The sequence below is a fragment of the Protopterus annectens genome, chromosome 14.part0 (assembly GCF_019279795.1).
Source record: "Protopterus annectens isolate FY-2018-M chromosome 14.part0, PAN1.0, whole genome shotgun sequence".
Taxonomy (NCBI): Eukaryota; Metazoa; Chordata; order Ceratodontiformes; family Protopteridae; genus Protopterus; species Protopterus annectens.
Genome location: NC_056748.1, coordinates 234395917 through 234410847, shown reverse-complemented (window position 1 = coordinate 234410847; position 14931 = coordinate 234395917). Strand labels below are relative to the sequence as shown.

Below are 14931 nucleotides of genomic sequence, written 5' to 3'. Positions count from 1 at the left end.
TTGGTTAGGGTCTGTTATCCCCACAAGAGAAATTGCAGTGTATTCATGATATCAAATAAATGTGCAAGAAACATTGTATATCAGGCAATGCTACTCAGAGAAGCTAAATGTTAGAAGAAATGTACTGCACTTTAAATTTCAGGGTGAACAGATCAGAGCCATAATTCACTTAGGAAATGAAACGTTTTCTGGCATGTTCTGGGAAGCTGACCATTCTTTACAAAACACATGTATTTTATAGAGATTTCAAAAAGAAGTCTCCCTGTTTCCAATGTAATATTTTGACAGTGATACAAGATGAAGAGTAGCTGTGCCATCTATATCACTAGTGCTATAAAGATGCAAATAAAATACTGTTATTTGAGCTCTGTGATGTTTTCACAGTGAAATACATAAGAGATTTAAATGGGTTTTGGACTGGGGTAGTAAGTTTTGAGTGACTTCTCTATGAAAAATGCTATTCTGTGTAACGTTCCTAACATTTTAATATTGCAAGGTCTAAGAGGAGCTATTCATTTTTATGACCTGTCGAAATTTTGTTACTCAGTGGAGAAGTGGGTCTTTTAATTAAAGGATGTTTGAAAAGACAGTGTGAGATATGCAAAGAGAAGAGTCATGCAAATAAATGGATGATTCTCAGACTTCTGTCTTCAGGTAAAAGTGATCAAACTGACGCTAGAATAGACTGCAATAATGGGGGTGGGGGACTGAGAAGGAGTAGTGCTTTAGCTTTTCAAGGTAAATCAAAACAAAATATACAGTGTTGCTGAACCTCATACTGGTGGTATAGAGGTGAGAAATTAAAAAAAAAAGTATGATATACAGTGCTTCCTGAGACGACAGAGTTGGAAACTGATACATAAATGTAGTGTGTTAGGGAAGGAAATGGTTTGCAAACTGAAAATGCCTTTTCTGTTTTACAGACAGTTTCAGAGGAAGAAATAGGAGCTGAAAAAAATGCATTGATAATATGAAGAAACTAGAAAAATAAAGAAGACGACATTATGCCAGATCATGATGGTCAGTGTGACCCAAGTTTGATTGGCGATAGGGTGCTTGATGGAACTGGCAGAAAAGGTTAGTTATGCCTGTCCTGGGGAGGGTGGACCATAGCTGGTCATGCATTGGCATGCACCATTAGTGAAGGGCAGTGAGCCAAATGTGCATGGGGGGCATCATCAATCCGCCAATAGGTGGTCTTCATTACAAGTGCATGGAAGTGTGCACTACCTAGAGAAAGGCACTGTGGACCTCTTTGATGAGAAAAGTCACTTATCACACTCCTCATGGGTAAGGTTAGGGCTATCATAAATACCCCCATAGCTGGGATGTTGGCAAAGGGCATAAGCAACCCTGATAACTGCTTGAAAGAAGGCCCCATCCAGAGAGCCTTCATCTCTATAACTCTGGGGGCCCCAACTAAATTGAATGAATGGGCTAGAGTCCTTTAGGGGGAGGCTTGATGGAGAGTATGCATAACCCAAAACTGGCCAAAAAAGATGAAAACATTTTAACCTAAAATGTTTGCAGGGGAAATGGTGGCTGTTACATAAAATGTCAAGTAGAAATACTGTTAAATTGCTTGAGAAAACAAAACACTGATATCTCTTTTCTTGCAAGATGTGAGGTTTATTTCTAGAAATGAAAGATAAAAAAATCCAAATATATGGAGTAAGGAAGTGTTTTAGTCTTTCAGACCTGACAAATGTTCTGGAGTTTTGCATTAATTTGAAGGGTATGGATTTAGAATTAGAAAAAAATGTATACTAATTGAACGTAGTAGAATTTTGGTGTGTATGTGATTGTCTGTATTAGATTATGCTGATAAGACTAATTTTCACATATACATATGCTTCATATAAATTGTGGATTGAGATGTATAAATCTCTAGGAAATTATCTGATAATAAATGTTGTTATATGTGGGAGTGATTACAGTTTTTTTTTGCAAACAGATGAAATAAAAGAATGTGAAAGTGGTACAAATTAAACGATACTATAAAGAGAGCAGATATGATAATAGGTAGATAATACATACTAGGTGACTTAGTCTGTTTATATATTCTACAACTGTGATTGGGATACAGGGCTGAAGTAAAATGTATGGTTTATTGATCACAGACAACACATGTTAAGTCTGGAAAAAGGATAATAAGTTGAAACTTGGGTGGTATCTTTACAGAATAGATGCTGAATTTAAAAAGAAAAAGGAAAGAGATAGTTATTTTGATAGATTATGGGCAGATCACATGGATATGAGGGAAAATTATGATAACAAGAAACAGTGGAGGCAGAACTGGAGTGACATTTATTTCCAGTTGTCAACCAGACAAATAAACTGGTTTAAAGACCCTTTAATGTTATGACCCAAGCCACGATGCAGTACTATTTATATACAAGTATCTCATTTACATTGGAGGAATCAGAAAGGTGTACAATAACAAGCTGAAAACTAAAACTATAAGCTGACAAAAGCAGATCTTAAGAGTTTGAGTAAATATTATGATGCTGCCTGTAGAATATAATGCTTATTTATATAAGAGGGAGTCAATCACTGACATATGATGGAAATCTTTAGGAGAAGTGGGCTATGTAGCTAAGTCATTTGCATAGATGTGCTTGGATAGGGATGGTAACATTAATGTTTACAAATGCAGTATGTGCACTTTGATTGAATAAGTAATGCTTACGTTGCTTTCTGATTTGGATGAAATTCTTTATATTTCTTAGATATATGATGCAAGTGGAAAGTTTACATGATGCTATGACAGAAAGACTGGATTATCATTAAAGAGAATGTGCATTATATAAAGAAAATAGGAACAGAATGGATTTGTGAATGAGGAATACGTCTATATAGTTAAAGGATGAAAAGTGGAAGTAAATTCATTGTTAGCTGAGTTGGTACACACGGATCAACTATTTATAGGAATATTGAAGCGGGACAGCTTGCTCTTGTTACTTAAGAAGAGAACTGGAAAATAATTGCTTAAATGTAAAGCGACATTAGTAGTAGGCCATGGAAAGTTCCTGTACCTTTGACTACAGGAAGCAACTCATTAACAGGTGAACGTCTTAGTGGTCTGTGGTAACTGTAGGTAAAGGTAAAGCACTGAGGCCAGAGGGAGTTAAATTGTTAGAAGCACATACTTGTTTAAAAGGTGAAGGCAGAGGGTACACCAGGGGATTTAGTACTACCAATGAATTTTGTAAGTGTTAGTATAATGGACTGTTGGGGGTGTTTGCTAAAGGCTTACAGTAATAATGGAAGGAGAAGAAAGGAAAACCAGAAGGATATTTCAGTATAATTAATTTTTTATGGCAGGGGAAGCAGAACAAGACATTACAAACTGAAGACTGCTAACATTAATACAAGTGGATTATAGCATTTTAACTAAAGTATTACAATTAAAGTCAAGTGAACTGACCGAAAGGATGGTAAAACCAGAAGTTTATGGGATAATGCAAGGTATAAATATTTAGGGACTATTGTTACTAATGAGAGACTTGATTCAGTTAATACTGATTGAGTGGAAAAGTGTGCTGGTGGAGGGAGATGTTACCAAAACATTTAATAACACTTCATGTAAGGTTATACTATATATTCTGAATAGTTTTGGTTTAGGTGGTAGGTATTGTGGGTTTATTAAAGGAATTTATAAGAATATGCATGTAATACCATGATTTAATGTTTGTTAGGGGAATAAGGTTAATAGAAACAATGAGGTTAAACAGAAATGGGCATTAAGCCCATTATTATTTGGGTTAATAGTTAATGTGAAAGAAGCAAAACTTAAAATTATACGGATGAGGTGAAAGTGGTAAATAGGAGATAAAAGTGCTATTCCAGTTCTGTTTACTTATGATATACTTTGTGCATTAAAGGTGGAAACTCTGGGCTACTGGAAGTAACTTGTTAACAGTTTATAGCCTTAATCAAGAGATTTTTGTGTGGAGACTGGCAGATGAGGAACTTTTCAGTGAAACATGAAATGATACATAAAGCTAAGAAAGAGATAATTTACTTATATAAAGAATGTGATGAAGATGAAGAAACAATAAGTAATTTATTTTTCTAATATAAAATATTTGCAGGGTTTTGGAACCTGCAAATTATAAAACATTAGAACTGAAAAAGTAAGGAAGTTAAAAGAAAAACAAAATGGGTATTATAATTATTGGGAAAATGGATATTAAGAATCTTGATTAAATTGTGGGACAAATATCTGAGTGCTTTTGGAAGTGGATTTGCAACAAATAATTGAATAATGAAGGGATTTCATCAGATGAGGATATAGCTTTAGACAGGAGATGAGTGAACTGTTTCTGAACTTTTTCTTCTTTTCCCTTTAGAGTATTTAGTTTTAATGAGTTGTTAATTTGTTTTAAAGGTTTCCCTTTTGGGGTTTGCATAGCTGGTATTTTTTTGGTTTTAACAAAACACCACTAATTATCTGCTGGGGGTACTGGTGAGCACATACCACCAAACAGGCAGTACTGACTGACAAAGTGAGTGAGTAGCTTATGAAATGGGAAGTTAACTGAGCTAAAAGAATCACAAAGAAGATACTTAGAAATATTATTCTGTATTTACATCACTGAGTGAGCAAAGTGTAGTGAGCTGCTGTAGTGTAGATATAAACGTGGCACTAGATTAACACATAACTGACATTTTTTAAACAGATTAATTCAAAAGATAAAGCTGACCAAAAATATTACAATGCAGATTAAAAGGGAATTTATGCCTTTTGTAAGAGGCTGCAAAAAATATACCCAAGGATTCATAAAGACCCCCTCAGCTACATATGTATCAGGAGATCAGGAATGAAAACATTGAGTCAGCACCAAGGTAACCTCCACTGAAGCTTTACAGTTAAACTGTCAAGACATAGAGGATAGGATGCACAGGAAGAACCCTCTTGCCCCTGGCATACCAGAGAAAGCGGAGGGTAAAGACTGCAGCATGTAAAGAAAGTGAAACTAAGAGTGGATGTAAGTCAAAGTACCCGAACTGTGGTTAGGTCGTCTGGTGCCCTGGCCAATTCCCTAGACTGCTGCACCACCCGTCTTTAAACCAGAGACCAAATTATAAAAGATTAAAAAGGTCCTCCTGAAGGTGAGGACAAACAAAAGTCCTCCTGTAGTTGACAGCCCCCATCCCCAGAAGAAGGTATTCTGTAACTCTAGCAAGACCCTTTTTACATTGAGCTAACTACAATCTCATAAATTTAGTACTGCCATTGACTTAAGAAGCTTCAATATCAAGCTTCTCTTTCTTTCTTTTTTTAAATGGTAGCCACCATCAGACTTCCAGAAAAACTTGACATATTTCTGCAGGTTTTTTTGATCATCATTCTTCAAGACTAACATAAAAATGAAGGGATGTAAGCATGCTGCATGTTGACAGAACTATAGATTTTGTCTATATCTTCTAGACTTTGTTCTTGAACATTAACATGCAACGTTATAGTTTATCTGGTGGTGTTTAAAGTACCTGTATGAAATATTTGGTAACCCTGTTATAGTAGTTTTTTCTATTTTTTATACATATACACAAATATTGAGAAGCGGAAGAAATGACATACCAGTAAACTGGGTATTGAATGGGGGCCTGGGAAGTGATGATGGATAGACAATGTAAAGCAGGTTCATAACAAACTGGAGGTGTGGTTGATCTATAGCAGGCTTTAGGTGCCTTGTTAGAGGGTGCAGATAGTAACTGTATTTCCTGAAAGTATTTCCCATACTAGTGAGCCTCCTCCTTGGACATTAGCTCATACAATAGAGATGAATAATTTAACTTGTTCTTTAGTTTGTGTAGGCATTGATAATTTTTGTTTTTTATAGACCAATTGATGCTCAAAAGCCAATTCAAATATATCACAAGAAGTTGTCCAGTAATATGAAATAAATAGTAGAAACAGTGATTAAAGGCAATAGATGCAAATTATAAAATTCTGTATTGGAACGTTAATGTCTTGAATTAAGCAACTAAGTGATATAAAATTCTTCCATATGCCAAAATGCAGATGCCCTCCATTCTAATGTTCCAGGAAACATATTTTAACAGCATGGAACATGAAAAGCTCCTTACGTCTGGGTTCAATAAAATTTATTTCTCCTTGCATGAGAAGGGGAAAAGGTAAGGAGCATGTATTCCATTTAGGTTTAAGAGCTCCATGGCAGAAGACACGGGTCATTATGTTATATGCCAGAGCTGGTTCAGTGGATTTAAAATTATGTTAATTACAACTTACTTACCTTCTGGCATAAACATTAATGAAACTGCTCTAGTATGCAGGGAATGGATGACATTTAGGGAAGGATGCACCATTATTTTTGGTGACTGGAACATGGTTACGGATAAAGATGAAGTCCAGTTGGAGATCCTTTTTTTGTCTGGCAATGCCTTTATTAAGTATTTTCTACCCATTCCTAACTATGCAGACAAATGTACCTCTTCAAGCTCCAGTTAGTAGTGATGTGAGGACAACATACTGGCAGATTAATTACATATTTTTGGGAACTGTATGGGGTTAATATCAGTTAAAGCAAACACACAGGCCCTACTTGGTTAATTGTGGCCTACTAAACTAACATTAAGTAACTCTTTATTAATGATAGTGTTCTTCCAGACAGATTTATCTGCAAAAGCATTAGCATTATTGGGGATTATATTATATTACCTGTGAAAAATTGTATAAAGAAAAGGTGGAAACATAACACCTAAAGTCAGAGAAAAACTAAAACAAAGCTGGGCACCATGGATAAAGTATTTGAATACATCAGTCTGAAACTTATTTACATTTATTTGTTAAGTATTGATAATGCTATCCTTTTTTAAAGATATCTTGTAAAGTCAATCAGGTGTGACTTTGCTTAGTCCTGTTTAGAAAGGTTTGTACAAACAAACTTGACTTCCAATTTAAATGTTGCTATAATTATTGTGATTAAGGTAACATGGTTTTGACTCCATATGACTTTGAGAATATATGTATAAATACAGTTATGTTGGGAAAAATTAACAGAAATATCAGAATACAGACTAAAAAGGAGGTTCTGCCTCTAAAGAGATGACTGGAGAGAAATATGACATTTTCTTCTTGGTTTGACATCTCTAAAATGCACACAGTGGGTAAAGAATAAATCAGTGGTAAGGTCGAATGTTCTGTGAAGCCAGCAGTTACCCTACTTCCACTCTCTGCAAAATCTGCTTTACGGTATCTTACACCACTGCTAAATCTTGATATAATGTAAAGGTGTACACCATCAAGAAACAAGTAGAGGTATATGGTAAAGTGTTTCTTGGAGCCCATATTCTTCCTAATGCTTCCCATTGCAAATATCCACTGTGCTTTACAATACTTGTTGTTAGTGTTTTATATTATCTAAGTCTTTAGTGCAGGACTAGAACCCTGTATGAGGTACATGTGTTATGCTCATTAAGAATAAAATGCCCAGTTCCTCAGACATGGCATACATACAGAGGATATACCCTACTATCCAGCATTTTAGAAATACAAGTAGGACACAGTAAAGAGTTTGTATAGTAAGATATACTTACTTTGTAATTTCTCTGTGACACTGTCTACAAGGGAACTTTGTAGTTGTCCTGAAACACTGCTTAATACCGAATGTGTCAGTTGATCTGACATACTGCTCATTAGGGAACTTTGAAGTTGCTGTGAGACACTGCTTGTCACTGAACTTTGTAGCTGTTCCGAGACACTATGTACCAGGCTGTTATAATCATGAGAAGATCCAATCACAAATCCACTGTCACCTTTTTGGCCAGGTGGTCCAGGAGGACCTGGAGGTCCAGAGATGAATCTTCTAACACTGTCACCTAGAATAAAGGAATTCAAGTTAACAAATACATTTTAATATGTTTGCACATGTGTGTGTGTGTGTGTACATGTGTATTTACAGGTGGAGTGGGTGAAGGGTACAATGTGCATTCACTAAAACAATTCATTATAATTACAAGACAGAAACGTATATACAGTTATAATTTCCTGTTGCATATAAAATAACATTTAACTTGTTTGAATTGCCATCCATGAAAGTTCAAAGTCCATGTTGCTTGCTGTTTCATTGAGTATATACTTAAACACACTAGAAAATATTTGATTTTTTTTCTAATAATAGGGAGAAAGTGGAGTATTCTCAAACCTCAAATAATAATAATGATAATAATGCTATACCATGATTCCAAGACCTCTTTCTAAAACACTCAAGTATGACTGCAATACACCATAAGAGTGCTTCAGGTGCCATTCAAAGGAATAGTGATATGAGGTTTATGTTTTTCCCCTATCAAATGCCATAAAAATTGGCAAATTTGAAGCAGAAATATTGGCTGGGCGAACATTAACAAAGCTTTTTTAGGAAAACAAGTTGGGAGCAGGAAGTGAGGACTTGTGAACATATTTAAATACTGCTGTAATAGATGAGGATAAAGAGCTACTGCTTAAAGACAGTCCATATACAAAGTTTAGGACTACACACCATAAATGTTTCTGCTAGTATTTCAACCATGAAAATCTGTAGTGGAGAAAGAACAATTGTAAAATATGTGATGCTTCAATATACTACTACAAGTTTTACCTTTGCTTTATATGAAGCTATCACCATATACTGTTTTAGCTTATCCGTACAGCACTGACAACTGTGAGGATTTGTACATCGCAGTACTAGACCTTGTACATCTGTATAATATCCTTTAGAATGTAGTAATAGAGCTCGAACGTGTGTATCATAAATGTAAATTACTAATAACTACTAAAATGCAAATTACTAATAATTACTACGGTGTACTAATAGGTCTTTTATACCTATGTCATAATTACTATAGAGTAATAATGGACCTTGTAATGCAATAATAGGGGTTCTACATTAAATATCATAATTACTACGGTACAGTAATACAGCCTGGACACTTGCACCATAAATACAACAGTGTACTACTAGAACCTGTATGTCTTAATCATAACATTTAGAATGTATTGACAGAACTTGTACATCTGTATCATAAATGCAGTTTACTAATAGATCCTGTACATCTGTACCATAATTACTACAATGTACTAACAGAGCTTTTGTACATCTGTGTCTTAACCCTTATAGTGCACTAACAAAGCTTGTACAGCTGTATCATAATTACTCCAGTCTTCTAATAGTGCTTGTATATGTTTCATAATTACTACAGAGCAATGATAGAGCTTGAACATCTGTATCATAATTACTATAGTGCAATAACAGAGCTTGTACGTCTTTACCATAATTACAACAGTGTAATAACAGAATTTGTACATCTGTATCATAATTACTACAGTAAACTACTAGAGCTTGTACATCTGTATTATAATCTTGCAGTTTACTAATAGATCCTGTACATCTGTATCATAAGTACTAATAGTGCTTACATATCTCATATACTGCAATGTACTACTTAGGCTTGTACATCCGTATCAACATGACTTCAGTTTACTAGTGAAGCCTGTATATCTGTATCATAATTACCAGTGTGTGCTAATGAAGGCTAACCATATGTATCATAAGTACAACAAAGTACTAATAGAGCTTGTACGTCTGTATTGTAACTACTACAGTTTACATATAGAACTTGTACGTCTGTATCGTAACTACTGCACTTTATACATAGAGCTTGTACATCTGTATTATAACTACTACAGTTTACATATAGAACTTGTACATCTGTATCATAACTATTGCAGTTTATATATAGAGCTTGTATGTCTGTATCATAACTACCACAGTTTACATATAGAGATTGTACGTCTGTATCGTAGCTACTACAGTTTATATATAGAGATTGTATGTCTGTATCATAACTACTACAGTTTACATATAGAGATTGTATGTCTGTATCGTAACTGCTGCAGTTTACATATAGAGCTTGAACGTCTGTACCGTAACTACTACAGTTTACATATAAAGCTTGTATGTCTGCATCGTAACTACTACAGTTTATATATAGAACTTGTACGTCTGTATCGTAACTACTGTAGTTTATATATAGAGCTTGTATGTCTGTATCGTAACTGCTACAGTTTACATATAGAGATTGTATGTCTGTATCGTAACTACTACAGTTTACATATAGAGATTGTACATCTGTATCGTAACTACTACAGTTTACATATAGAGAGTGTATGTCTGTATCGGAACTACTACAGTTTATATATAGAGACTGTATGACCGTTTTGTAACTACTACAGTTTACATATAGAGATTGTATGTCTGTATCACAACTACTATAATTTACATATAGAGATTGTATGTCTGCATCATAACTGCTGCAGTTTGCATATAGACCTTGTACGTCTGCATCGTAACTACTACAGTTTACATATAAAGCTTGTACGACTGTATCATAACTATTGCAGTTTAAATATAGAGCTTGTATATCTGTATTGTAACTACTACAGTTTACATATGGAGCTTGTACGACTGTATCGTAACTACTGCAGTTTAAATATAGAGCTTGTATATCTGTATTGTAACTACTACAGTTTGCATATAGAGGTTGTACGTCTGTATCGTAACTACTACAGTTTACATATAGAGATTGTATTTCTGTATTGTAACTACTACAGTTTACATATAGAGCTTGTACATCTGTATCCTAACTACTACAATTTACATATAGAGCTTGTACATCTCTATCATAACTACTACAGTTTACATATAGAGCTTGTATGTCTGTATTGTAACTACTACAGTTTACATATAGAGCTTGTATGTCTGTATTGTAACTACTACAGTTTACATACAGAGCTTGTACGTCTGTATCGTAACTACTACAGTTTACATATATAGCTTGTACATCCGTATCGTAACTACTACTGTTTACATATAGAGACTGTCTGTCTGTATCGTAACTAGGACAGTTTACATATAGAGCGTGTATATCTGTCGTAACTACTACAGTTTACATAGAGAGCTTGTATGTCTGTATCGTAACTGCTACAGTTTACATATAGATCTTGTACATCGGTATCGCAACTACTGCAGTTTAGATGTAGAGCTTGTACATCTGTATTGTAACTACAACAGTTTATATGTAGAACTTGTACATTACATTTGTATCGTAACTACTACAGTTTGCATATAGAGCTTGTATGTCTGTTTCATAACTACTGCAATTTACATAAAGAGCTTGTATGTCTGTATCATAACTACTACAGTTTACATATAGAGCTTGTACATCTGTATCGTAACTACTGCAGTTTACATATAGAGCTTGTTCGTCTGTATTGCAACTACTACAGTTTGCATATTAAGCTTATGCATCTATTGTATCTACCACAGTTTACATCTAGAGCTTGTATGTCTGTATCGTAACTACTACAGCTTACATATAAAGCTTGTATGTCTGTATCCTAACTACTACAGTTTACATATAGAGCTTGTACGTCTGTATAGTTACTACTGAAGTTTATATATAGAGCTTGTATGTCTGTATCATAACTACTGCAATTTACATATAAAGTTTGTATGTCTGTATCGTAACTACTACAGTTTATATATAGAGATTGTATGTCTGTATTGTAACTACTGCAGTTTGCATATAGAGCTTGTACGTCTGTATCATAACTACTGCAGTTTGCATATAGAGCTTGTACGTCTGTATCGTAACTACTACAGTTTACATATAAAGCTTGTACGTCTGTATCGTAACTACTACAGTTTTACACACAGAGCTTGCACATCTGTATCATAGCTACTGCAGTTTACATGTAGAGCGTGTACATCTATATCATAACTACTGCAGTTTACATATAGAGCTTGTAGTCTGTATTGTAACTACTACAGTTTACATATAGAGCTTGTACATCTGTATCGTAATTGTTACAGTTTACATATAGAGCTTGTATGTCTGTATTGTAACTACTACAGTTTACATATAGAGACTGTATGTATGTATCGTAACTAGTAGAATTTACATATAGAGCTTGTACGTCTATCGTAACTACTACAGTTTACATATAGAGCTTGTACTTCTGTATCGTAACTGCTACAGTTTACATATAGATCTTGTACATCAGTATCGCAACTACTGCAGTTTACATGTAGAGCTTGTACATCTGTATTGTAACTACTACAGTTTATATGTAGAACTTGTACATTACATCTATATCGTAACTACTACAGCTTGCATACAGAGCTTGTACGTCTGCATCGTAACTACTACAGTTTATATATAGAGCTTGTACATCTGTATTGTAACTACTACATTTTACAAATAGAGCTTGTATGTCTGTATCATAACTACTGCAGTTTACATATAGAGATTGTATGACTGTATCGTAACTACTATAGTTTACATATAGAGATTGTACGTCTGTATCATAACTACTACAGTTTATATATAGAGATTGTATGTCTGTTTTGTAACTACTACAGTTTACATATAGAGATTTTATGTCTGTATCGTAACTACTACTGTTTACATATAGAGATTGTATGTCTGTATCATAACTACTATAGTCTGCATATAGAGCTTGTAGATCTGTATCATAACTACTACAGTTTACATATAAAGCTTGCACGTCTGTATCGTAACTACTACAGTTTACATATAGAGCTTGTACATCTGTATCATAACTACTGCAGTTTACATATAGAGCTTGTACATCTATGTCATAACTACTACAGTTTACATGTAGAGCTTTTATGTCTGTATCAAAACTACTACAGTTTACATATCGAGCTTGTATGTCTGTATCTTAATTACTACAGTTTACATATAGAGCTTGTACTTCTGTATCGTAACTACTGCAGTTTATATATAGAGGTTGTACATCTGTATCGTAACTACTACAGTTTACATATAGAGCTTGTACGTCTGTACCATAATTACTACAGTGTACTAACAGAGATTTTGTACATCTGTGTCCTAACCCTTATAGTGCACTAACAAAGCTTGTACAGCTGTATCATAATTACTCCAGTCTTCTAATAGTGCTTGTATATGTTTCATAATTACTACAGAGCAATGATAGAGCTTGAACATCTGTATCATAATTACTATAGTGCAATAACAGAGCTTGTACGTCTTCACCATAATTACAACAGTGTAATAACAGAATTTGTACATCTGTATCATAATTACTACAGTAAACTACTAGAGCTTGTACATCTGTATTATAATCTTGCAGTTTACTAATAGATCCTGTACATCTGTATCATAAGTACTAATAGAGCTTACATATCTCATATACTGCAATGTACTATTTAGGCTTGTACATCCGTATCAACATGACTTCAGTTTACTAGTGAAGCCTGTATATCTGTATCATAATTACCAGTGTGTGCTAATGAAGGCTAACCATATGTATCATAAGTACAACAAAGTACTAATAGAGCTTGTACGTCTGTATTGTAACTACTACAGTTTACATATAGAACTTGTACATCTCTATCGTAACTACTACAGTTTATATATAGAGCTTGTACATCTGTATCATAACTACTACAGTTTACATATAGAACTTGTACATCTGTATCATAACTACTGCAGTTTATATATAGAGCTTGTATGTCAGTATCGTAACTACTACAGTTTAAATATAGAGATTGTACATCTGTATCATAGCTACTACAGTTTATATATAGAGATTGTATGTCTGTATCATAACTACTACAGTTTACATATAGAGATTGTATGTCTGTATCGTAACTGCTGCAGTTTACAAATAGAGCTTGTACGTCTGTACCGTAACTACTACAGTTTACATATAAAGCTTGTATGTCTGCATCGTAACTACTACAGTTTATATATAGAACTTGTACGTCTGTATCGTAACTACTGTAGTTTATATATAGAGCTTGTATGTCTGTATCGTAACTGCTACAGTTTACATATAGAGATTGTACATCTGTATCATAACTACTACAGTTTACATATAGAGATTGTATGTCTGTATCGGAACTACTACAGTTTATATATAGAGACTGTATGACTGTTTTGTAACTACTACAGTTTACATATAGAGATTGTATGTCTGTATCATAACTACTATAATTTACATATAGAGATTGTATGTCTTCATCGTAACTGCTGCAGTTTGCATATAGACCTTGTACATCTGCATCGTAACTACTACAGTTTACATATAAAGCTTATACGTCTGTATCGTAACTACTACAGATTACATATAGAGCTTGTACGACTGCATCGTAACTACTGCAGTTTAAATATAGAGCTTGTACATCTCTATTGTAACTACTACAGTTTACACATAGAGCTTGTACATCTGTATTGTAACTACTACAGTTAACATATAGAGATTGTATGTCTGTATCGTAAATACTACAATTTACATAAAGAGCTTGTACGTCTATCATAACTACTATAGTTTACATATAGAGCTTGTACATCTGTATTGTAACTACTACAATTTACATATAGAGCTTGTATGTCTGTATCGTAACTACTACAGTTTACATATAGAGATTGTATTTCTGTATTGTAACTACTACAGTTTACATATAGAGCTTGTACGTCTATATCCTAACTACTACAGTTTACATGTAGAGGTTGTACGTCTGTATAGTAACTACTGCAGTTTACATATAGAGTTTGTACGTCTGTATTGTAACTACTACAGTTTACATATAGACCTTGTACATCGGTATCGTAACTACTGCAGTTTATATATAGAGCTTGTACATCTGTATCATAACTACTACAATTTATATGTAGAACTTGTACATCTGTATCATAGCTACAACAGTTTACATATAGAGCTTGTACATCTGTATCATAACTACTGCAGTTTACATATAGAGATTGTACGTCTGTATCATAACTACTACAGTTTATATATAGAGATTGTATATCTGTTTTGTAACTACTACAGTTTACATATAGAGATTTTATGTCTGTATCGTAACTACTACTGTT

The 14931-nt window shown here is 34.0% G+C and overlaps 1 protein-coding gene across 4 annotated transcripts in view; it reads right to left on the bottom strand.

Annotated features, from left to right (window-relative positions):
- The window catches only part of COL17A1 (collagen type XVII alpha 1 chain), a 423506-nt gene that overhangs the window by 26970 nt on the left and 381605 nt on the right, over positions 1-14931 (bottom strand). For all 4 annotated transcript variants that reach the window (XM_044055953.1, XM_044055955.1, XM_044055956.1 and 1 more), the window contains exon 52: positions 7564-7845. In XM_044055953.1, the coding sequence (XP_043911888.1) occupies positions 7564-7845 (282 nt within the window). The remainder of the gene's footprint in view (positions 1-7563; positions 7846-14931) is intronic.